Source organism: Pteropus medius, unplaced genomic scaffold (genome assembly GCF_902729225.1).
Source record: "Pteropus medius unplaced genomic scaffold, Ma_sr-lr_union100, whole genome shotgun sequence".
Classification (NCBI taxonomy): domain Eukaryota; kingdom Metazoa; phylum Chordata; class Mammalia; order Chiroptera; family Pteropodidae; genus Pteropus; species Pteropus medius.
The window spans coordinates 1,628,661-1,653,668 of NW_024349519.1; the positions used below are offsets into that span (position 1 = coordinate 1,628,661).

The 25,008-nt window shown below is 38.2% G+C and overlaps 2 protein-coding genes across 2 annotated transcripts; one reads left to right on the forward strand and one right to left on the reverse strand.

Annotated features, from left to right (window-relative positions):
* Positions 1-8,565: 8,565 nt before the first annotated feature.
* LALBA (lactalbumin alpha) lies at positions 8,566-10,499 on the forward strand. Its single transcript, XM_039882840.1, has 4 exons — positions 8,566-8,877; positions 9,226-9,384; positions 9,852-9,927; positions 10,439-10,499. Exons 1-4 carry the CDS (start codon positions 8,745-8,747, stop codon positions 10,497-10,499), a joined length of 429 nt encoding a protein of 142 aa, XP_039738774.1. The 5' UTR covers positions 8,566-8,744.
* Positions 10,500-13,735: 3,236 nt separating this feature from the next.
* Positions 13,736-16,426, reverse strand: OR5BS1 (olfactory receptor family 5 subfamily BS member 1). Its single transcript, XM_039882853.1, has 2 exons — positions 15,654-16,426; positions 13,736-13,898 (listed from the first exon to the last, which is right to left on the reverse strand). Exons 1-2 carry the CDS (start codon positions 16,424-16,426, stop codon positions 13,736-13,738), a joined length of 936 nt encoding a protein of 311 aa, XP_039738787.1.
* Between the last annotated feature and the right edge of the window lie 8,582 nt (positions 16,427-25,008).

Genomic DNA, 25,008 nt, shown 5'->3' on the forward strand with positions numbered 1-25,008 from the left:
TATTTAGGAATAAATTTAATTAAAAAGCATTGACTCCATATGGAGAACACCATAAAATCTCACTGAAGTATATAAAATAACATCTGAACAAAAGAAAAAATATATATTCTGAGATTAATGATTTAACATCATGAACAATTACTTTTCTAAAAATCATTATGTATATTGTATGTAATTCTAATTTGAATGTTAACAAGTTTTTAGGGGAAATTAGATAAAATATATTAAACTTTGTATGAAAAAAGAAATTAGAATATGTTAGCATATTTTGAAAAAGAAGACTAGCATAATAAGAATATATAGACTATAGAAGGAGCATAATATAGACATATTAAGGGCCATCTATAACAAGCCACAGCTAACATATACTCAATGGTGAAAGGTTGGAGTCTTTTTCTCAAAAATCAAAGGAAAAAGACAAGGGCGTCTACTCTTTACCACTCTTATTCAACATAGCACTGGAAGTCCTAGCTCGAGCAATTAGGGAAGAAAAAAAGGCATTTAAATAAAAAAGGAAGAAGTAAAATTGTCTGTTTGCAGATGATATGATCTTTTATATCAAAAATCCTCAAGACTCCACCAAAAGATTGTCAGACCTAATAAATGAATTCAGTAAAGTTGCAGGATACAAAGTCAACATACAAAAATCAATTGTGTTTCTACACACTAACAACAAATTATCTGAAAAAGAATAAGAAAACAATTATATTTATGATAACATCGAAAATAACAAAATACTTAGGAATTAATTTAACCAAAAAGTTGAGAGATCTGTACACTGAAAATTATAAGATTTTGATGGAAGAAATTGAAGTAAACACAAATAAATGGAAAGATATCCCATGTTCGTGTATTGAAAAGATTAATATTATTAAAATATCCATACTACACAGTCATCTACAGATTCAATGCAATCTCTATAAATATTCCAATGGCATTTTTCGCAGAAATAGAAAAAATAGTGCTGAAATTTTATGGAATAACAAATGACCCCAAATAGCCAAATCAATTCTGAGAAATAACAAAGCTGCAAGCATTACACTTCCTTATTTCAAACGAAATTACAAAGCCATAGTAATCAAAACAGTATGGTACTGGAATAAAACAGATACATGGACAAATGGAACAGAATAGAGAACCCAGATATAAACCTATGTATATACATTCAACTAATATTTGACAAGGGAGTCAGAATACTTAATGGGAAAAGGATTGTCTCTTCAATAAAGGGTGTTGAGAAAATAGGATGTTCATATGCAAAAGAATGTGGATTGGACTCTTCCATTGTACCAGTGACAAATATTAACTCAAAATGGATTAACAACATAAATGTAAGACCTAAAAGAAAATGGGAAAAAGTTTTTGACTATGGTCTTGGCAATGATTTTTTTTTGGAAATGACACCAAAAGCACAAGCAAAGCAAAAATAACCAAGTAAATTTATATCAAACTAAATAGCTTCTGCGTAGCAAAAGAAACAACAAAATAAAAAGGCAACTTATGAAATGAGAGAAAATATTTGCATGTGTATACTGATAAAGGGGTTAATATCAAAAATATGAAAGGGATTCATTACAACTCAATAGTAAAAAATGAACCAACAAATCCAACCAAATATCCAATTAAAAAATGAGCAGAAGACCTAAATAGACAATTTCTCAAAGAAGACATACTAATGATCAACAGGTACATAAAAAGGTGCTCAATGACACTAATCATTAGGGGGATGTGAATCAAAACCACAATGAGATATCGCCACACCTTAGAATGACTATTATCAAAAAGATAAGAGAGAAGTGTTAGCAAGGATGTGGAGAAAAGGAAACTCTGTGCACTGTTGGTTGAAACGTAAATTGGTGCAGCCAATTTATCCTGAGGAAATGAAACCACAACCTTGATGAGAAATTTAAATCTCCATGTTCATTGCAGCATTATTCACAATAGTCAAGATGTGGAAACAACATAAGTGTCCATTAATGAATGAATGGATAAAGAAAATTACACACACACACACACACACACATATACACAAAGGAATATCAGCCTTAAAAAAGAAGGAAACCCTGCCATTTACAACAACATGGATGAAGCTTAGGGCATTATGCTAAGTGAAATAAGTCAAACAGAGAAAAACAATTACTGTATGATCTCACTCATGTGAAACTGAAAACATCAAACTCATAGAAACAGAGAGTAGAATGATAGTTGCCAGGGATTGGAGGTGGGGGAAATGGAGAGATTTTGGTAAACGGTACAGTCATCCAGTTATCAGATACATAAGTTCATGGGCATCTAATGTACAGCAGTGTGACTATAATTAACAATATTGTATTACATTCTGCTATGAGAGTAAATCTTAAATGTTCTCATCACACACACACGCACACACACAAACACGCACGCAAATGGTAGTTATGTGAGGGAATGGAGGTGTTAACTAACCTTATGGTAGTAATCATTTCACAGTATATACATGTATCAAATCTTCATGTTGTACACCTTAAAACTTACACAATGTTATATGTCAATATATCTTAATAAAGCTGGGAAAAAAATATGAGAGAAAAGCACAAATGTAGCAAATTGCTGAGAGTGGGTGAATCTATATGAAGGGTATACGTGAGCTTATTATAATATTTTTACAATTTTACATAGTTTAAAAATTTTTTTTGAATGTAAAAAGTTTGATTAATTTTCTTAAAAAAGAGAATAACAAGGAAACCTTGTCATACTAGATATCAAAACATATCAAAAGTCACTACAATGAAAACAATCAGGTATTTGTATTGGAATAGACGAATATGACAAGTTGAACAGAAGAGGAAACCCAGATAAAATTTCAGGTGGATTAAAAAGTTTTAAATGAATAGCAAAACAATATGTATGTATTGATATAGATGATAAAAAATGTGGATGGATAAATGGTAGCCTGTTACTATGAGGTAATGGGACAATGTACATCAGAGAAGAAATGAAGAGCAAAACCAATTCAAAAAGGAAATAAGAAAAAGTACCACATCAACAAAAAACAGGGTGTAAGATTCTATCAAAGGTGTTGATGTAAAGTTATAGAAATAGATATTTATTTAAAAATAGATACTTTATAAATTAAAAATGAAAAATCTATTATGATTTGCATAGAAACTTTTATTACATTTTGGTAATTACATACATATCAATTTGTTTTAGCTAATATATTTTTAAAAATTTATTTATTTTTATTAGTTTCAAATATACAGCACATTGATTAGACATCTATATAGTTCATCAAAAGGATCCCTGCAATGGCTCCCTCCCTCCCCTGACCTTCCATCTAGCCAACGTATTCAAGCTAACTGCATTCCCTATGCCATGCTGCCTGCCCATCCTCATGACCATCTATCGGCTACTAATTTGTACTTCTTTAACCTTTCACCCCATTCTCTCAGCCTCCCAAAAGCCCTCCCCACTGTCCGTGACCAAATTGTCCACTATATTTGTGAGTCTGTTTTTGATTAGTTGTTCTTTTTATTCCTTAGATTCCGCATATAAGTGAAATCATATAGTGTTTATCTTTCTCTGTCTGACTTAAATACCTTCTAGGTCCATCAAAGTAATATCTTTTTCCATCCTCTTCCTTTTTATATGTAGGGGTCTTGTTTTCTTATCCTTTCAGCCACTCTGTCTTTTGGTTGGAGCATTTAATTCTTTTCCCTTTAACATACTTATTGATAGGAATGTAGTTGCTACCATTCTTTACTCCCTTTTTTTTTTTTTTAACTGTAGAAAAGAAATATTTTATTAGAAAGGAAAATACACTTCCAGAATTGGAAGTGGGCCTGAGCAAGAGAAGCGTGGCTCAAAAGGCCTATTCTTGTTTTTTGATACATGTTTTTTCTTCTTAAAGAAGTCCCTCCAACATTTCCTGTAATACTGGCTTGGTGATGAAAAATTCCTTTAGCTTATTTTTGTCTGGAAGGCTCTTTATCTGCTCTTCAACTCTAAATGATATCTTTGCCGGTTAAATTATTCTTGGTTGTAGATCCTGGGTCTTCATCCTGTCGAATATTTTTTGCCAAGCCCTTCTGTCCTACATAGTTTCTTTTGAGAAATTAGCTGCCAGTCTTATGGGTGTTCCCTTATAAGTAACTGTTTTTCTCTTGCTGCTTTTAATATTCTTTCTTTGTATTTAACCTTGGGCATTTTAATTATGATGTGTCTTGGTGTGGACCTCTTTGGATCCCTAATTTTTGGAATTCTGTGAGCTTCCTGAGGTTTTATGTCCATGTCCAACACCAGGTTAGGGAAGTTTTCCATCATTATTTCTTCAAACAGCTGTTCAGTATCTTTTTTTTCCTTCAGGTATGCCGATCACATGGATATTTGGACCCCTAATAGTGTCCCATATTCTCCTTAACTTATTTTTATAGTCTTGGCATCTTATCTCTTGCTGTTCTGATTGAGTGTCCTTGGCTTTCCCATCCTCTAGATTGGGCATGTGATCCTTTTCTTTATTCACTTTCTTTATTCCTTTATTTATTCCACTTAATATACTTCTCATCTCAAATAATGTGTTCTTCATTTCAGACTGATTCCCTTCTATAGTTTCCATTTCCATTTTTATGTTTTTTTATTCTTTGTTGAAGTTCTCACTGAATTTATCTACACTTCCCAAAAGTTCATTGAGCGTCTTTATAACCAGTGTTTTGAACTCTGCATCTGTTATATTACTTGACTCCATTATATCTGAATCTCTGTTCTCTTCTCTCATATGGTTTCTGTTTCTTTGTCTTCCCATTTTGGCTGCCTTTCCGTGTCTGTTTCTATGTACTAAGCAAAGCTCCTCAGTCTCTCGGTCTTATTAGTGTGGATTTGTGTCATAGGTGACCAGTGAAACAGGAGTTCAGTTGCAGGACAAATTTAGCCCAAGCTTCTACTCCTCCAGGGCCACCTATTAAGATTGAGCAAGCAACCCACAGATGCTGTGCTTATAGCTGCCTCAAAAGGCCACACCAGAAACTGAGGCCAGCTGCCTCCAGCTTGAATTTAAGTGCTGCTCAGTAAGAAGCACCTGGCTCGCTGAGGACATACCTGGTTGTGTCTTGGATGGGGCCATGAGTTGGAGGAGGTGGGGTTTCAGGAAATCCTCTGGGCAGAGTGACCTCTGTTATCCAGTTTGACGACGTCAGGGCTATGGCGGCGCTGTGTCTGGCGCACTGGTGGGAGGGCTCAATAGGAAACAATAGATATCGCCGGTAATTCTGTATAGAGCGAATCTCGCTTAGGCCCTCACTCCGACAATGTTTTCCTGTAAGTCCCTGGTGCCCACTGCGAGCAGCCAAATAGGCACTGGTGCTCAGAGTGAGCAGGTCCGTCACAGCAAAAATCTGCTCATGGACCCGGCCCCTTTAGCAGGTGTCTGCCGCTGCCGCAGCCTCCGTGTCACTCAGCCACTCGGGACTGGGCAGCCTTGCGTCCTCACCCTGTCCTACCTTCTGCCGTTGCAGGATGATTTCTTGGATTTCTCCCTAGTTATATGGCTTGTTCATCTAGATCCCAGGTGATTTTTTCCTTGCCGCTGCTCCTTGTTTCTGTTACAACTTTGATTTGGTCGCCAGAGTGATGAACAGAGAGCCTCTATCATCTATGCCATTTTTTTCCTCCCCCTGTTTTAGTTAATATTAAATTTACTTTTAAAAATTATTATTTATTATTATTATTTATGCCTGCAGCACCTGTCTTCCTAAGTGGTCTCCCATCCACGTACTAACCAGGCCCGACCCCGGTTAGCTTCTGAGATCACACATCGGGCTTGTTCAGGGTGGCATGGCTGTAGACCATGGGCTGTGGCTTTACTGGGATGTGAACCCAGGATCTTCTGTGTGTAAAGCAGTATGGAACCATGTCCTGTTTTAGCTAATATTAAATGAAAAAGGTAATGTTTATTTTAGTTAGTATATTTTAAAGTAATTTGTGTGTTTTTATTTAATTTGTATATTTGAATTTTTTTTGTTGATACTATTCCTAATTCACAAAAATAAATCAATGACTCATATAAGCACAAAAGTAGTTACAGAAATAGTAATGCAAATACAATGATTCAAAATAATCTTATATACATTCAAAGCAGGCCTTTGGTGTGGATATAGAATGTGAATTCACGGTATTAAATGATTTTGCAAGGATGTTTGCACAAGCAACGAAAAAAGAAAGTGCCAATAGAAAGCACTCCCTCTCCAAATCTTATTTGCCTTAAAAAACTCTCTAATTTAATTAAGAATTTGTCTGAAATTTGGATTTTGAGTTCGAGATCTAGCTTCATTGTTCATCTGGTGATAATTTACCTGAATTCTGCGAGGAAATAGAACAAGATGCGGCTATTAACTATAAAAAGTAATAATCAACATTATCGTGGCCCTTAGGGTGTTTCTCCAAATGGTTGCCTGTGCTCTCTCTATAAACTACCACTCACCTACAAACTACAGTTTCGGATGACTACTGCCAAACGTGTTTTGAAGCAGATGCTTATGATTTCTTATTCTCTAGAATTCCCCCCAAAATGATTGGTTTGAGAAACTCTGATTTTAACCACACCACCTAAGAGAATGAATATAACTTCCTAGTTTATATCTGAAAAATCCAATGTGTTGTAAATGCCTCTTCAGTGCCTTGATTCAGATCTCGGCCTGCAAGCAGAGCACTTAACTAAACCTCTCTGGAAAGGGCGATTTTGGCAGAAGCTTTTTTCCGTTAGCTGTGCTCACTTCTTTCCACACACTTCCTCTTCCAGTGCGGTGATCATTGTTTGCTGTTCTTCTTTGGTCTATTTCCAAGAATCTACATCTTTCTTTGAATGTTTGTAATTGTTCCCAGCAGACATCTTCTATCTTTTTTTTTTTTCCAGATGACCCCCAGATATACTATTTTACAAACATTTCTAGGAAAATAATGGTTCCTCTTGTCCGAGGCACATTTATTTTCTTTTCTGCACTCTGCACTTGTGATTCCTGACCTGGATACTGCTTTTTATTGCTTACAGGGATGGGCAGAGGTGCAGCTAAATTATAGGTAAACAGGCTGCTGTCATAAGTCTCGACTTGACTGGAAGTGTAGAAGTCCCTGTGATTCCTGATACGCTGGCCCACTATTTTCTTCCATCACAGGTGCTTAGTACATAGCCCAGGACAGAAGGAATTTATACCAGACTCCACTATTGAAAGACTAGTGCTCAGGACTAGCTTTTCTTATTTGTTCCTCTCTTACATGGTTCAAAGTCATCTTCTCATTCCAGTCAAATTCTCAACCATACCTCCTTAGTGTGATGGAATTTCTGTTCCTGTTCTTCATATACCCCTCTAATGCCTCTGGGTGGAATGGAGAAGAAATGCAGTGGCAGCACTTTTTCTGTTTCTGAACATAAGAAAGTCCTTTGCTATAAGGACTTTCTGCTCATCTCTCTTGGTACTCCAAGAACCTCCAAACTTGTTTTAACCATGTTACTTCATATACTGGTTATCCACAGTATAGAAAATGAGATAAAACTGAGAGGAGTTTGCCCTGATTCTGAAGAATTGTAGGGTATAACAGTTTGCAATGCCTTCAGTTTGGAAGTCTTAAATAGTTTGGATGGGATGGATAACCCCCTGAAATGTAAGAAATCAGGTTTAGAGGATGAGCCTTGGCATGAAGGATGCTAACAGCTATTGATACTATGACATGAAGTTTGATGTCAACAAGTTGAGGGAATTATTCGGAACTAGTACCCTCAACTCTGCTTACTCAGGCGCACTGATCTTAAAGCTCAGATCCAGATCCAGAATCTTGTTTTATAAGCTCCATATATATCCCAGTCTAATCTTAACATACTTAAATTCCAGTCTTTTCATTGTCTTGGCTCACTCTATTTTTAACCTACAGAGGCTAACTTTGAGGGTGTGTACAAGTTTCTATACAACAAATCTGTTACAAGTTATTAGTTTTGGATTTACAGGATGTTTTAATTAATGACAGTGTAAAATCAGATCATTTAGTAGCAGTGGTGGTTGGGGTAGGAGCCTGATAATAGCTCATAGGATAGCTAGATACCGTCAAACACACTTTTCAAGTTCTCCATTTTCCTGAAGTAAGAAGTCTCTAGATCTAAATTGTATCGGATTCTCAGAGTCTGTGTTGCCATATTCTATCCTGATTCTTGAGCCCTCAGCCATGAGCCACCATATCTAGGGACTTTTCCTGGGCTTTGTACCATATCTGGGTTGACTGGACAAGTGCCAGTTCTGATCCTGGGACCATAGCATGTGATGACATATGCTCACACTCTTTTTACGTATTCTGTATGTCTTTAGGGGAAAGGGGAGTTAGCCGTGGACTTTTATTGTGTGCTCTGATTGCCTCACTCATATTATCCCTGAGGCCCCCTTTGTTCCTGAAGTAGGCTGGGGACATGCCACTTCCTAGAACCAACCCTGTGAGAAACAAAGGTATAAGCAAAGCCAAATGAGAAAGAAGATCATGCTTGGAACTCTCTCTGGACAAAAAAACAAACAATACCTGGTATGGACTAGAGATTAGGAGGGGGAAGGAAAAGTGTGGTGAAATTACGGAAGTAAGTTGGCAGGCTCACGGTTTCTGTGTGGCACAACCAATTTCTCTTCATCCTCTTCCTGGATGTAGGGCATGATGCCAGGGCCCCTGAGGCTTTCTCCATGAATAAAAGGAGGTGAAGCTGAGTGGTGCCCCATTTCAGATTCTTGGGGACAGCCAAAATGATGTCTTTCCTCTCTCTGCTTCTGGTGGGCATTCTGTTCCCGGCCACCCAGGCCAAGCAATTTACCAAATGTGAGCTGTCCCAGGTGCTGAAAGATATGGATGGCTATGGAGGCATCACCTTACCGGAATGTGAGTTTTCTGCTGCCTTGCTTTGTCCCATTTTTCATCTGCTCCTTTCTTTTACCTTCCTTTTCCTTCTCTTTTTGTTTTTGCTTTCATTCAATTATCTAATAATCCTCTTATCTTCTCTGCTTATCTCTTCATTCTTTTAATACATTTATTCTCTTACCTTTTCCATCTTCCATTGTCTAATCCTTTTTGGAACTTTTATTTTATTTTTTTTTACATCTCATCAAGATACTCTGCTTTGCTACATTTGGAGATTTTCTGGAGAACTTTATTCTCTCTGGGAATACATGTTCTTATTTATGCTGTGCCTGGATATCTCTATGATAACTTTCTCATTTTTTCCCTCAGGGATCTGTACCATATTTCATAGCAGTGGTTATGACACAAAAACCATAATCAACAACAATGGAAAGAGAGAGTATGGACTCTTCCAGATCAATAACAAACTTTGGTGTAGGGACAATCGGAAACTTCAGTCAAGAAACATCTGTGGCATCTCTTGTGATAGTGAGTAGCCTCTTTTACCTTGCTTCTCTGTTTTTATGGAGTCTACCCCTGGGATAATCTCCTTTTTGATGTCCAGAACATCTCTGGATTCACTGCCTTTGACTCCACATCAACTGTAGGACTTGAATTGACAATACTGAGTAAGAGGCAGTTAGAATTTTTCAGGATCACAAAATCCCCAGATTATCTTCTGAAATTCATGGGTTGGTGATCTGAGCTGTCTGAGAATCTTGAAGTGTAATATCCTGCATTTTCAGAGTAAGTTAATGAAATTGATAATTCCTCCATAGATGCTTCTCACCTAGGAGGAGGCATTACTGAATTGGCTTTCTCATATAGAAAGGCAACAGACATAAGTCTTCATTTCAGAGAAAGACCAGACTTACTGGATCCAGGGAAGAAGGAAACTCATTACCTTTCTGGATAATACTTAGCACATTCATTTTGTTCCCTGTAATTCCTGCCAGAGTTCTTGGATGATGACCTTACTGATGACGTGATGTGTGCCAAGAAGATCTTGGATAGTGAAGGAATCGACTATTGGTGAATCCCCATTCTATTTTCTACTTTCTCCTTCCCTTCTTTCTTCTCATCCCTTTAGCTTCAGCAAGACTCTCCTTTCTCCCTGTCTTATGGTAATTTAATCTAGAATATAGTCTCTTAAACAACACTCATAGAGCAGACTCAGGTTTCCAATTTTAAAACCCCCTCACTCCACCCTTGTTTGGCAATTTCCTAACAAGAGTTCCCTAATAGAGGGCTGAAGCCCAGCCTCCTTTCACCTGGACTCAGACATCTAATTCTACTTGTTTAGTCCTAGACCCTAAAGCATCCTTTGGTATTACTGTATACTTTTCTAGCCCTACAATTTTCTTGGAGCTTTAAAAATAGACCCTACCCCATTAGGTGGCCCAGTGTCCCTTTCCATCTGGCTAGAAGGCTTTCTGTAATTTTCCCATATTCTTCCACTTCGGTACTCTTGGGGATAAAGCTAGATGGAAGTTTGAGCTAAGATCCAGTCAACCAACTTGCTCTGTCTCCTTTCCATTATCAGGTTGGCCCATAAACCACTCTGCTCTGAGAAGCTGGAACAGTGGCGCTGTGAGAAGTTGTAAACGCCTGTTGTCCTTGCTGCTTCTGCCCTCTTTATGTCCCTGGAACTCTTCTTCCCCTACCTCGGTTCACATCTTTCTACTCCCCTGAAGCTAATTTGTCTCTGAGACCTGTAGTGACACCACTGGACAGTTTGAGGACTATTCTCCAAGGGTGTGTGACTGGTGCACTGGACTTTTGACTCTCGCTTAGGTGCCCTGATGGCACTTTCACTACAACAATGGTTTCCACCTCTATCCTAAATAAAGGGCCTGATTTTGAGTGACTGGCTTTATTTTCTTCCTGAGGGGAGAGGGAGGAAACAGGGTAAGTGGGTGGACACTAAAGCCATAGTTCATGGTTTCCTTTTATCTCTACTACAGAGGAAATAAACTGGACTTAGAAAAATGGAGGTTCTTTTCTGTACCAATTCAATTTAACAAACTTTTATGAATCACCTAGCATATTCAAGGTACTATAGAGGTGATTCAAAGTTTGGCTAAAAGTGTTAGCAAAGGACTAGCAAGAGAGATGAGATAAACAATAAATAATTATAATACAAGGGATAGTGTCATAAGCATCATGAGAGAGGTTAGAAATGTGCCCTGAGCACTCATAAGAGGAAAGAGAATTCATATTTGGGGGTATGTGTGGGGAAAAAAGGGATCAAGGAAGAATTCATGAAAGGAGTGGCATTTAAATTGGTTTTGAAGTAAGGGTGGGATTTTGACAGGTGGAGATGTGGGATGGGAAAAGGACAGCAAAGGCAGAGGGCTCCGAGAATCTGAAATGGGTGACTTGAGGGGGCTGAGCGATTCCTCTACCTTTGAGACAAGGAAATATCCTTCACAAAGAGCTGTGAGAGGAACTGTGTCTGGTAACCAGAGGTAAGAAAAGAAGACACGGTCAGCTCAGCAGTGGAAGAATCTGAACGCCTGGGGCCCTTTGCTTTGGACCCTGCACTTTATTACTCCTCCTTGCTGCTTTGCTTGGTTTTAAGGAGGATTTTCACAGAACTTTATGCATTCTAATGATTATGAGAAATATGAAAGAAGGAAAATCAGGAGATTTGAGTCCTAACGTCTGTTTCTGCTACTTGTTAATGGTTCAAACCTAGGCCAGTCATCTTTGACTTCTATACTTCAATTTCTTCATCTTAAAATGAGAGTTTTGATCTAGGTGGTTTTTCTGAGATCTCTTCCTCCTTTGACAATCCAACATTCCAAGACTCCGATTTAATTTACCACATTTCTGAATTGCTGAGTTATCTTCTAATTTCTGTCTTCTTCTTCCTGCTTTCCTAAGATGTCTAATATAGCTAATTACACTTCTCTCGCCGCCTAAACCCGTTGGGGCTTTACGCAATCAGTCCTTACTTCTCTTGTTTCAGAGACCAGCAGCTCCCAGATGAGGCTCCCATGGCCTGTCTAGGGACCTAGAAGACCAAGCAAAGGGTGGAGAGGCGAGCCTTCCTCTATATTTAATGAAAACAAACTCTCAGGAAATAACTTGATATTCATCATATATTTTAGTGTGAATTTAAACACAATGTGATGTGTCTCTCCAGGATATTGAATGTCATTCTCTTCCTAATTATGGGACACAAGGTTTTTCCTCAAGTCTGCAGTGTTTTAGGAGTAACCCCTGTGTATGAGCGGATGGGAGAGGGAAGGGTTGGATGGCCATTCCTCTCACTGAGCTCACACATCTTTTATTATCTTGCCACAGTTATACCCTCAGGGAGTCATATGCTCTGGAAAATATAAGGGGCCAGCTCCATCATGTGGCCAGAGCAGGAATGCAGCTGAAACTAGGGTTGGTTTTTTTTCAGCCCCATAGCCCCAGCCTTCATCTTACAGAGAAGATCAAGGAATTTCACCTGTAGGTATATCATATATGAGGCTAGCTGTAATCTTTACAGGCTGAAGATTGCTGAAAGAAACTGACAATAAATTTACTTGCAGAGAGGATCTTAATATGAGAGTCAGAGGATCAAGGAAAGAGATAAGTCAAGGAGCTAGCTGAGAGGTAATCTTGACTAACGCAGAGCTCTTGGCCTTTGGGTAGAAAGAGGACTTGGAACAGCTATTGTTTTCTTCCTGAGAACTTTTTTTGGGAGCTGAATGGGAAGTGGGATGACAGCTGAGCATTCATTCTCCTCATTCCTCTAGGCCTGGAACGTCTTGAACCAGGCAGAGAACTGAAGTGGTTTAGGCTAAGGTGGGTGGTGGGGAGGCTCAGGGAAGAGGCTGCTAGATTTCACACCATTCACAGAGCTCTGTGTGAGGAGGACTCAGGACAACGCCCCCAAATATGGATTCTCTTTCTTACTTTCTATCCCAATTTTTCCTCCCTGCTGTTTTTCCCTGACATCTATATTGTTGTCAATTAAAGAATTTTACTGGATAAAATTAAATGTTCTTTTTCATATGTTCCTTCTCTCACTCCCCCTTCTCTCTCATTCAGCTCCCCCAGCGCCCCCCCCCACACTTATCTAAAACTAATTGAAAACCTATTAGGTGACAGGACTATTCTAGACACTGGGGATACAGAAGCTGTTAGACAGAGGCTTTGCTCCCAAGATTTATACTTTAGAGGAGGATATTCACCTCTTCCCATTTTCTAGGATCATCAAAGAGAAAGGACTCTTCGGACGCATCCATTATTCATTCTTTACTTTGTCAACAAATAGTTATTGAGGATTTGTTATTTTGCAAGGCTTTACTTTAAATGTTACTTGCTAAGAACAAAGACAACAGGGGACACTATTTTATTTTATTTCTTTCTAAGTTATGGAGTTATAGTTCTTGCCAGAAATTTTTTGGGATGAGAACATAGGAGAAGTTGGGTCTTATAGTACCAAGATGGGACTCTCCAAGAATGCAGTGAGATATTTTCTAGTGGTTGAATAGGTTGATTTACACTTTGTGCATAGGCAAAAATAAAAGAGAGAGGGAGAGACAGAAAGGGGAAAGGTAGAAAAGACAGGAAATGAGAGGAAAAAGCAATAGCTGTAGAAATGGCTGGTGAATCTGTGAGGATTTTCTTGTGTGGTGACTGGGCCCACTGTGGATCGGTGTTATCTGGTCTGTGAAAGTTTCCCTGTATTGATTGACTAGGCAGGGGGGCACTGGGGTCAGAAGAACTAAAGCTTTTTTTTAGGAAAGAATGAATGCCGAGATAGCTGAATGATGATAGCTCTTCCTGCCTTCTCTTCTTTCCCATCACTTTTCCTCCTGGTGAGGCAGTGGAGCCTGGGTTAGAAGGTAAGTCTGGGTTTCCTGGCCAGCATCCTCCTCAGAGCGGCCTTCACCTCCTGGTTCTTCAGACTGTAGACGAAGGGGTTTAACAGTGGGCTCACCACACTGTACTGCAGGGAGAGCACTTGCTCCAGGACTGAGTCAGACGTTGGAATCATATACCTTGAAGGGAATTGCACAAAGGAATAAACTTAGCTCAGGACAATGGCCACAATACTCTTGGCCACCATGGTCCATCCTATTCTAGAGACTCTGCAAAGAGGGTCCTCAGAGCTGAGTTGACTGTCACTGGTACAGCACCTAGAAATGACTGTATGATAAGTGAGAAGTCACTCGTTTCTGCCTTCAAATGCGTTCAAACATGAATGATCTCATGCAAAACATTATAGGAGCTACCCCGAGATAAAAGGAAGTTCTGCAGCATATCAAGTATTGCAAGTTAGAATAGAACTAATAATAATTTCATGCATTTCTGTAGCACTTCATTCTCTTCAAAGTGTCTTTCCTTAATAGTTATAATGATAATATGAGGATTTTTAAAATCTTCTTTTTTCTATTATACAACTGTATGTTTTCATCTTGTGATGACTATTCCTTGCAAAACTGTATACTTAGTCCAATAATGCTGCCATTGTTCATAACATTCACTGCTCTGGAAATTACCCTCAGAATAATAGCACATTATTTTTATAATGCTAAATGCAACAAACGTTTGTCTTTTTAGGTGCATTTTTCTTTGGTTTAGGAAAGAAGCAAAGCCTGGTAAATAAAGTGGAAGATAAAATATTAAGCACAAGATAGAAATCCAAAATAATAAGATTAAAATTTTGGATGATTTGTTAAGTATCCCTGGGAGTACTTCCCGAAAAAGCATTATTATTATTATTTAGCAATGATGCCATCATCATTGGAAATCTTCTCTGTGGGTTCTGGTGTGCTTTGTTAAAAAAGATATTCATTTTACTATCATTCTTCATCATCTAATTTATCTCTGCTAACATTTTTGTGAGGTAGGTAGGAGAAATCTTATTGTCTTCTTATGGCATATGAAGAAACTGAGACAGAGAGAAATGGGGAGATTTGTCTACAGGCTCAGATGAGCACTTCTAGACTATTCTTTATCATCCTTTCCCACCCTGACCTCTCTCTAAGTCACAAGCAGGTGAGAAAAGCATGGAGCAATTTGTACAAATCTATCTCCATTTTACTAATAGAGAACACAGACCATAATTATTGTGTCTCTTAGTAAGTGGGGACTCATCAGCTAGAGCTGTTCAGGTTTGAGAAAAGCATGGTAGGAAAAAACATGAGATTTGAAGTCAGTGAGACTTGGTTTAAATTATGGCTCCCTTAATAGCTCATTCCAGGACCTTTGAGAAATTACCTGGTTACTCCTGAAACTCAGATTCCTTACCTGACAATGGGTTTAATAATATTTCTTTTGTAGCATGATATGTAGTAAAATTGATCATGTAAAGCAGCTGGTGTCTAGTAGGTGCCTAATAAATAGTTATAGTAAATAGACTTTGGAGGCATCATTTTCTAGCAGAAAAGAAACATGGCATCTGTTTCTAGGATGACATGTTTGTTTTTTGTCTTGTACTGAATAAAACTCTACTAAAGGTTCCCTGATTTCCTTTTGAGGACTCTCAAATCATAGGTTCATGAAAGTAGGAAAATCTTTAGCCTTTGTATAAGTTCATTTTTCAGAGTAGACCACTGAAACCTCAGAAAGAAAATGGATTTTTCATAATTCACACAGCTAGTCCAGAGCAGAGCTGGAACTAGAACTCAGGCCCTTTGAATTCTAGTACAATTATTTTCCTGCTACTTTGCAACTCTTTGTTCTACAGGCCAAGACCACTTTAGACTGAGGAGTATCCTATATTTACATTCAGGTGGTATAGTATGGCATACCTGAAAAGTCCTGAACCATAAAAGATGGTAACCACAAGAAAATGAGAAGAGCAGGTGGAGAAGATCTTGCTCCGACCAGTGGCAGAGTTGATCCCCAGGGCTGTCATGATGATACGAGTATAGAAGCCCAGCAATAGGACAAGGGTGCCGAGACCCAGGATCACCATGGTGGTCAGAATGGAGGCAATGCTAACATAGGGGTAAGAACAGGCCAACAGGAGCACATGGGGAAGCTCGCAGGAGAAACCGTGGATGAGGTTGGGGCCACAGAAGTGCTGCTGAGCCAGAAGGAAGGTGTTAACTAGGCCAGTCCCCATTCCTATGGCCCACGATGCTCCCACCAGGCTGGTACAAAACTTCCTTTCCATAGTTACCACATATAACAGAGGGTGGCACACAGCCTGGAACCGGTCATAGGCCATGACTGAAAGGAGGCAAGCTTCTGTAGCTCCAGAAAATATGACCAAGGAGATCTGGGTGAAACACTGAAGGAAGGATACAGTCTTCCACTTGGAAAGAAGGTTCTCTAGTAGTTTGGGCACAATGATGGAGGAATAGAAAGCATCCAGGAAAGAGAGATGACTCAGGAAGAAGTACATGGGAATGTGGAGGTGGGAATCAGCTCTGATCACCAGCAGCATCAGCAGATTCCCCGTGAGGGTCAGGAGGTAAATCACCAGGAACAGAACAAAGAGTACTACCTGGACCTGGGGGTTGTTGGATACTCCTAGGAGAACAAATGCAGTGATTGTGGTTATGTTGCCAACTTCCATGGAGCATTCAAGTTTTCCTTCAGAGGGACAAGAACAGAAAAGAATACTTAAATGGGTTATCAGTTTCAGAACATGTCTGAGGATAAGGCATTGTGAGTAAATCTTCACGGCTGACCCAGGACAGATTATGTAGCAGCAGCAACCCTGCCATGTCAGATCTCATCAGCCCTTCCCAGCTCAGGGCAGTAACCCATTGGCCAAGATGGGAAGGAAGAGTGTACAGAACTAGACCTAGAAATGAAAGAAGAGAATAGAGGTCATCCAGACTGGAGACAGAAAGAAAGGGATTTAGGAACAGATGCCAGAGCACCGAGAAGTGCTATCTGTCCTTCAGTTCCAAAAGGAACCAAGTTCAAACCACAGGAGGGCTGACCAGCATAGTGAGTAAGCAATAAACATTTTGGTTGACTACCTGGCTGACAGACCATGATGAATATTTGAATGATCAATAAGGGGGTTGTGACACCTGATGATGATATAAGACCTTTCTTTACCACTGTAAGTCTGTGAATAAAAAAAAGTCTCATTAGAAAAACAATTTGGGAAAATTGTATGGTTTCTAAAGTCCATTCCAATTTAGAAATTCTAAGGATTGAGGGACGATCTTCCTTGGGTATCTCTGGTACTAAGCAGAAACTCCATCTCCCCTTCTGTGTCAACTCAAGGAGAAGTGGCACACAGGGTGTTGGTTTCATGGAAGCCAGGCAGGAAGAAGTCCTCAAAATAGAAGTGAGGGCTGTTGCATATCAGTTGCTCCACGGCCTTCTCATTCCAGGATTTCTGTGAATCTGTAATCTCCACTGTTTGCACTGTAATCTTAGGACTTAACATGAGAGTCCATGAAAACTGGCTTATTCTCTGAGTTGGTACCAGGAGATTTGGATAAAGCCAAGTCAAACTTAGACCATCTTCTGTACATCATAAATATGGTAATAATAATAATACAATAATATAATAATAATAATAATAATAATAATAAAAAGATAAAAGAACACTGAGAACACCTGGTAAAATGGACAGTTATAGGATTTAGTCTAGACCAGAGGAAGGTAAAGTGGTCACCCCTCCCTCCTTAACAGGTAACTCAGGAAGATGATAAATGAGTATTTGATTTCTATTCATGGCTTGTACACTCATCGGTTCCCTGAGCAGATAATTTTAAGAGAAGATGGATTTGAATGAGAAGGAGATTTTTCTTCACCTGGGCTCCCTAGGCTAAAAAGAGATGCTCTCAGTGGAGGATACCTGAATGGCATCCATTCTCCACTGGTATGGCTAGGACTCCGTGGGCTTCCCTCAACTTTGTTCTTCCTTTAGAAGATGCAACGGATGGAGCTTGCAAGCAAGGAAATATCTCTAAAGTCTTTCTGTCCAGATGGAAGCCTTCTTGATTCTGTCTTCCAAATAACAATGACCAGAGGGACTTGATCTCAGCTAGACCTTGGAGAATGAAGGAGGTCCCTAGAGAGGCTCCTAAGCAGGAGGCCTGCTCTGAAGCCAAATGAATTCTCCAGGGCCAACAATTCCTCCCCTGTATCATTCTTGTTTCAATGGGTTGCATCATACAAGAGGGTTCTCAGGGTGGCCAATAATTTCTGGAGATAAAAATATAGAGTTTTAAAGTTTCCTAGTTTAAAAGCTTGAAATTTCCTTCCTCCCTTCCTCCCTCCCTCTGACTTTCCCTTCCTTCCGACTTCCTTATGTTTTAAATTTATATTTATGATTATAAAAGTAAGATAATGGTAAATAACATAAAATGAAAAAAGATATTAAGATATTTTAAAAATGATAAGAGAAGAAAATAAAAATTTATCATGTCATCCAAAATTAATCCTTTTATTTATTGCAATTCAAATAAAATCCAAATTGATTAAAAACTTTCAAACAAATTTTTAATTGTGGTAAAAACTTTTTATTATGGACAAATTTAAACATATGCAGAAGAGGAAAGAATAGTGTGAAATCCCTCTGTATCCATCACTCAGCTGCAAGAATTATCAGCTCATTGACAGTTATTCAGCTTTGACCACAGGGGGCTGAAAAATGTCTTCTCTACATGACATGAACACTCATGTGTCTAAAACATGGGAAGGTTCTGTTGCTGAAAGGTAGAGGGAAGGATAGGTACTAGAGAGCAATTATTAGTCTTTGCCATGGGTGAGGATTGAATGGTGGTTGACTAAGTCCCTAGGAGATAACAAAGCAACAATATAGAAGGAACTTGTGCCTTTCACTCTGGACCATCCATACATATCTGAGCTTAAGAGAAAAGTAATCTTTTATTTGGTTATTCACTATATTTTGGGAACTGTTCTATAACAGCTTAGCCTTTATCTTTCTAAAATAGATTTCCTGACAAACCCAAATCACCTCCAACTTCTCATTACCGAAAATGTTTGCAATAAACCTTTTTTTTTCCTTCAGGGAGGGGTATGTTTATCGTGTTTGAGACAATACATCAGGTGCTCTCTGAGCTGCAAAGGGTAAAAGATCTTCCACAAAATAAAATAAAATAAAAAACTTATTACAAACTGACAAAGGTAAAAGGTAAAAGATCTTCCACAATGAACCACATACTCAGAAATAGATCTGGGTTTAATACAAATAACATAATTCCTAGTCATTTACAGCTACTTTCATAAGTTAATACAGATAATAAATTAGGCTAAAATGCTCTATAATATTTGGTAGACATCAGGACCTTTAGTATATCACAAAATATATTTTAATATCCTGAAGAAGCAAAACTTACAAGTAGGCATTTTAAACATAACTTACTTACAGCTAGCTACAAAGTAGATAACATTTAACTTTTGGGGGAATCTCCAAGTCTCCAAAGGATAAAAGCAGAGACTAGACACAGCGTAACATATACACAGAAGTTGTACTGTAAAGGCTATAAAGATTTTCAGCACAAAAAGAAGATTCCTTGTTTTCCTTTACACCACATACAAATTATATAGATTATGTTGCATATCATTTGGTTTGCTGTCTGGCCATCCTGTCATGTTCTGTTCTGCTGGTCAAATACTGAACGGCTATGTTTCCAAGAAGATGATTTGTAGGGTTGCAGTCTGTGAAGAGAACAAATCAACAGCAAAAACATTGGAACAGTCAAAGTGGTACTCAGTTGTCTTTAATTAGATGATTCCCTGACTGTTGATGTAGCTGAGATAGAGTCTAGTGTTGAAAGTAACCTTTGGTGACTTAAATGGATAATTGAATGAAAATGTATATTCAGAAAAAACCACACCACCTTCATATGCAGAACCTGGTGGATGAAGTATAGTTAATCTCTTCACGAATGTTGCTTCCCTTAAGGAAACAACACTGCAGCTAGGAGGAGGATCAAGGGTTAATTACCATTATAGCATAATAGCCAAGCAGATACAACACTTTACATATATGTTCTCATGATAAACAGTAACTAGTCCATTAGTAAGAGAACTCGACAGCACCATCTATCATATATATCCTTATTCCAGATTCGCCTGGTAATGGAGGTGGTCATTTGTGTTTGCTAATTGGCTTTATCCAAAGGAGAATAAATTTCTCACACCATTATGACAGGAGATAGTTTTGCAACTTGGAGTGAGGCACCTCTGAGGTTAGGCTCCTACCATTCCATAGAAATGGGGAAACGCTCTCTTCTCTTATAATTGCATTTAAAAAAGAGCATTTTAGGTCCTTGAGAAAGACATTATTGGGTAGTAAAGCTAGCAAGAGATCTATATAACTTTTAAACAGATTTACATACATTTCAAAAAGACAAAGGACTTACAATGACAAATGTTCTACAGCAAATGCTCTAAGAAAAGGGGTCGAGGGAGAGAAGTCTCTTCCCTTGTTTTCAACGGGGAGAACTAGCCACTTATTTTAAATTTATATCTGCATTTACATCATCCAATTGTTCTACCACCACTTGTTGCAAGGACTTTCATTTCTCTATTGAGTTGACTTTGCATTTTTCAAAAACCAGTTAACTGTATTTGTGTGGATCTCTTCCTGGATTCTCCATTTGGTTTCATTAATCTACATGTCTATTCCTTTACTTTCCTTCTGCAGATACAACACTGTCTTAAATATTGTAACTTTATGATAAGTCCTGAAATTGGGTAATGAAAAATCACACAATTTTGTTTTTCTTCCTAAGAATTGTTTTGGCTATTTTAGTACCTTTGCCTTTCCCCAATTTCCTCAAGCTAAGGTTTATTTTTTAAATTAATTAATTATTATTTTTTTATGGTGACAATGGTTAACAAAATCTAATAAGTTTTAGCTGTACACTTTAACAGTAAGGCATATATATATTTACAGTGTGGTTTTGAATCTCTTTCTTTCCCTGCTCTAGTGGGATTGCACCAGCACCCTCAGGCGGGCTTTGATACATTTCTTGCTTTAGGATGAGTCTTTTGTTTTGCAAGGGAGGTAGAGGAACTGGGCCTAGGAGGATTTGATGGTGGCCGCTGTTCTCCGGTCACAGCCAGCAACGCCTGGCTTCTTCCCCATCCTCCCTGTGAGAGCCAGGTAGGGTTTCAGGAGGGGTTCCTGCAAGAAGGTGAGAACCTCTCTATTGACCACAACCCTCAGGGGCCTCACAGTCTCACACTAGCATGCATTCAGCCTTTGGCAATTTGTCAACAATTTTAGTTTAATTTTCCTACTAGTTTATGTCACCTGGAAGCTCGTCCTAGGTAAGTAAATGCTCAGGTCCTGTGTCTCCCTGCAGGCACCCATTTCTCTCTGGACTTCTGTAAGGCCATCCGCTCTGTGATAGTTCTCTGATGGTCCAAGATAACTTGTTGATTTTCAGTTTGTCTAGCTTTCCTCTTTTTGTAAGAGTGGGAGTGATATCTTTCCAGCCCTATATATCTCTGAAAGCTGAAATTAGAAGTCTGAGTTATTAAATAAGAAAATTATAGCTCTTGGTTCCAGAATGTCTTATATTGTATCATATTTAAATCTCTTTATCTACTCTCACTAACAGGTATCATGTTATATATTATATTCCCAGGACTTATTTTATAACTGGAAGTTTATTTCTTTTGAATCCCTGTCCCCATTTCACACCCCACCTCCTACCCCCACCTCTGGCATCCAGCAATTTGTTCTCTGTATCTATGAGTTTTTGTAATTGAAATATATTTGATATATAACATTGTAAATTTAAGGTCTGCAACATGCTAATTTGATACATTTATATATTGCAATATGATTGCCATTGTAGAGATAATTAGTACCTTTATCATATCACATGATTATCATTTCTTTTTAGTGATTATATCGACTAAGAAATGTCTAAACCTGAAGAGGATTTTTATGAATGTATTTGAACCAAACTGACAACAAGTGCCAGGAAATAAAATCTCAATGGATTAAGAAAGTGCTCCAGATAATGGCATTTTTTGCAACTTATTTTATAAATTAGAATAAAAGGAGGAGACATAAGGAGGGTTACATGAAATCCATTGGTGGTAGATTATGGGGGTGGGAGAAAGCAAAAGCAGGGGGAATCTCTGGGATTGGATAAAAAGCAAAATAGAAAGATGTATACTTCTTTTGCATTGGTGGGTACAAGATAGTTAACATTTACAGCACATAGAGTTGGTATGCGGCCAACAAGATAACAATGAAGCGTTCCGTGGTCTGGAGCTCTAGTACCCTTGGTTGTGCATTGAGGAATCTGGAAAAGAAGATTACTCTGACATTTCAAAGGTATGTTATCTTGGATGCTAAAAGAAAATAGTCAAGTTCATTAAGGTAAAGACAGATTTGTCAAGGAAGCTACAGGTTTTGGGTGTGACTACATGCCTTGACCTGTTTTTAGTTAGGAATTTTTATGTTCAGTACACCCTATGTGGTTACTTTCGGTCTCTGAGTTTGTAAGGCCTGCAATGTAGACCTTCCCTGAGCTTGTCAGGTTTAGTATGTGGCTCCTTTTCCATTCATAGTTGGAATAATTAAGTTCTAGTCTCTTAATAAGTTTTATGATTATAATACAATATTGTTGTTTATATTCACTGTGTTGTACATTAGATTTTTTTTGGACTAATTTACTACTTGTTGTAAGTTTGTACCCTTAAACAACATCTGTCCTATTCCACCCCCCACCAACCCCTGGTAATCACCATTTTACTCTGTTTTCATGAGTTTGGGTTTTTCAACTTTCACATATAAGTGGAATTAAGACATTATTAAAAAGCAAAATGCAAAGATACACACTTTTTTTACATTGATGGGTACATAACAAGTTATTACTTGTCTTTCTCTGACTTATCTCATTTAGCATAGGTGCTCAAGGTCCATCATGTTGTTGCAAGTGGCAGGATCAACTTCTTTCTCATGGCTAAATTACATTCCATTTTATACCACATCATTAATTCTATACCACATCTTTTTTATCCGTTCATCTATTGATAAGCACTTAGGCTGTTTTCATATTTCGGTTATTGTGAATAATGCTGCAATAAACGTGGGAGGGAATATATATGTATATCTTCAATACCCTGTTTCCATTTCTTTTGGGTATACACTCAGAAGTGGAATTGCTGGGTCATATGGTTAGTTCTATTTTTAATTTTTTGAGGAATCTCCATATTGTTTTCCATAGTGACTGTACCAATTTGCATTCTCATAACATAAATACCTTACATTTGATAATATCTACCAATAATGGCATCAGACACCCTTTTCAAGGATAGCAGAATCTACCATTAGTTATCACCAATACCCTCTCTGCCTGGCTATATAAAAAGTTTGGGATTGGGACAAATAGAGGAGGGTGTTCATTTCATTGCCCTGATTGAGAATTTAGCATTGGTGGTGGGAACCCATTTCCTTCTTGTCTAATGGGGAAGGAAAGATTGATTTCCTTTTGTAGTATCCAAATGAATGAAGTCCTGAAAAAAGCACTTGCAAAAACAGAGGATGCTTGCAAGCAGAAGAGGTAGATTTCATCTCTCTGTTGGGTTTTACGCCAGCAGTAGACTTGCTGACCTTTCCTCTGTGCCTATCTGAGCCAAGATGAGAAGAACTGGAAAAGCTGACAGGGCAGAGGGGGCAGGTAGAAATGCAGCAACCTGCTCACCCACTGTTTTGCATGGCAAAGATGTGTGAATTTTCAGGGGGGATCATTGATCATCTTGGTAGAGAGCTGGCTTTGGACTCTCGCTGTTGTCACATTCAAGGTGGTTGCTGGGGAAGGTTTCTTCTGCAACAAGAGGTTCTGGGAGGTCGCTGGTACCGGAGGAGAGACAGATAGAAGAGAGTGAACAAGAGTCAAGTCTTCTAGGTCAGGAAACTGTACAGTGAGGAGGATCAGCAGGATCTTCGAAAGAACTCCCACATCCCTCCACCAGAGGCAATGTTTATACAACTGCTGACCTGAGGTCATTTTTTGATCAGCCATTGTTACCAACGATCAACAGTGAGAAAATAACAACAGGACTAATTATAGGAAGTCACTTGTTCCCTCTGCCTTCTTTTTTGCCCCCCAAATTGGAGGAACCAGACCTTGAAGAGGTAGAAGGGGGGATGTGTCTGAGGCATATGAGGCCTCTTCAAAATAGTGAGATATCAACTCAAACCTGCACTGGGGGAAGGAGAGGAAGGAGACTTCAATTAAACTGGAATACATGTATTAAATTAGAATGTAAATTTATTAAACAAAGTGATCAAAACATTAAAGATCTACCTAATAACTCTTTAAATAATAGGAAATAGAGATTACACAGCCCAGTTGAATTAAGTGACTTGGAAAAAACCCAGTTTCATTTTGTAGTATCCAAATGAATGAAGTATATATACTGTGGCATTGGGGTTGCTTAATAAATGGGTTACATTAAAGTCTTTATGTACAGGAGACACTAGAATAAAATACACCTAAATATGGGTAGTGGAATTAGTTTTTGTACTTATTTTTTGTAACATATGTACTTTCTTATTATAACTTTAAAAAATTTGAAAATACAGGTGTGATTAATCAGGACATGGTTCAGTACATGATAAATTTTACATACGAAGAAATAAAGTAAAATGGATCTTAAAGTGTTTAAATCTATTAATCACATATGTATCCTAATATTCTCATTATTGCTATACAAAGAATAACACTGAATGAGTGCCAGTTATCACACTCTAAAACACAATGAGTTTTGAGGGATATCATAAGTAGTATGGAAAATTTACCCAGAAAATACAAATTGATGAATCATATAACACATACTGCATATTTCATAAACCCTTGTTAAAATATATGAGAAGAAAATTATTCAAAAACTAAAAACCCTGGCCACATTTTGTTTATCTAATTATCTATCGAAGGACACTTTAGTTGTTTCTATATTTTGGCCACTGTGAATAACACTGCAATGAACATAGGGGTACATATATTTTTATGAAGAAATGTCCCAGAAGAAAGATTGCTGGGTCATATGAGGGTTCCTTTTTCCCCACAACCTCTCCGACACTTGTTATTACTTATCTTATTGATAATAGCCATTCTTACAGGTGTGAGGTGTTATCTCATTGTGGTTTTGATTTCATTTCCCTAATAGCTAGTGAAGTTGAGCATCTTTTCATAT

Bases quoted from the DNA above. Each gene is read 5' to 3' on its own strand.
- LALBA (XM_039882840.1), top strand. From the start codon at position 8,745: ATGATGTCTTTCCTCTCTCTGCTTCTGGTGGGCATTCTGTTCCCGGCC. The intron at 9,385-9,851 runs GTGAGTAGCCTC...AATTCCTGCCAG, and splicing joins CTGTGGCATCTCTTGTGATA to AGTTCTTGGATGATGACCTT. The intron at 9,928-10,438 runs GTGAATCCCCAT...TTCCATTATCAG, and splicing joins AGTGAAGGAATCGACTATTG to GTTGGCCCATAAACCACTCT.
- OR5BS1 (XM_039882853.1), bottom strand. From the start codon at position 16,426: ATGGAAGTTGGCAACATAACCACAATCACTGCATTTGTTCTCCTAGGA. The intron at 13,899-15,653 runs GTATGCCATACT...ATTCCCTTCAAG, and splicing joins TATGGTTCAGGACTTTTCAG to GTATATGATTCCAACGTCTG.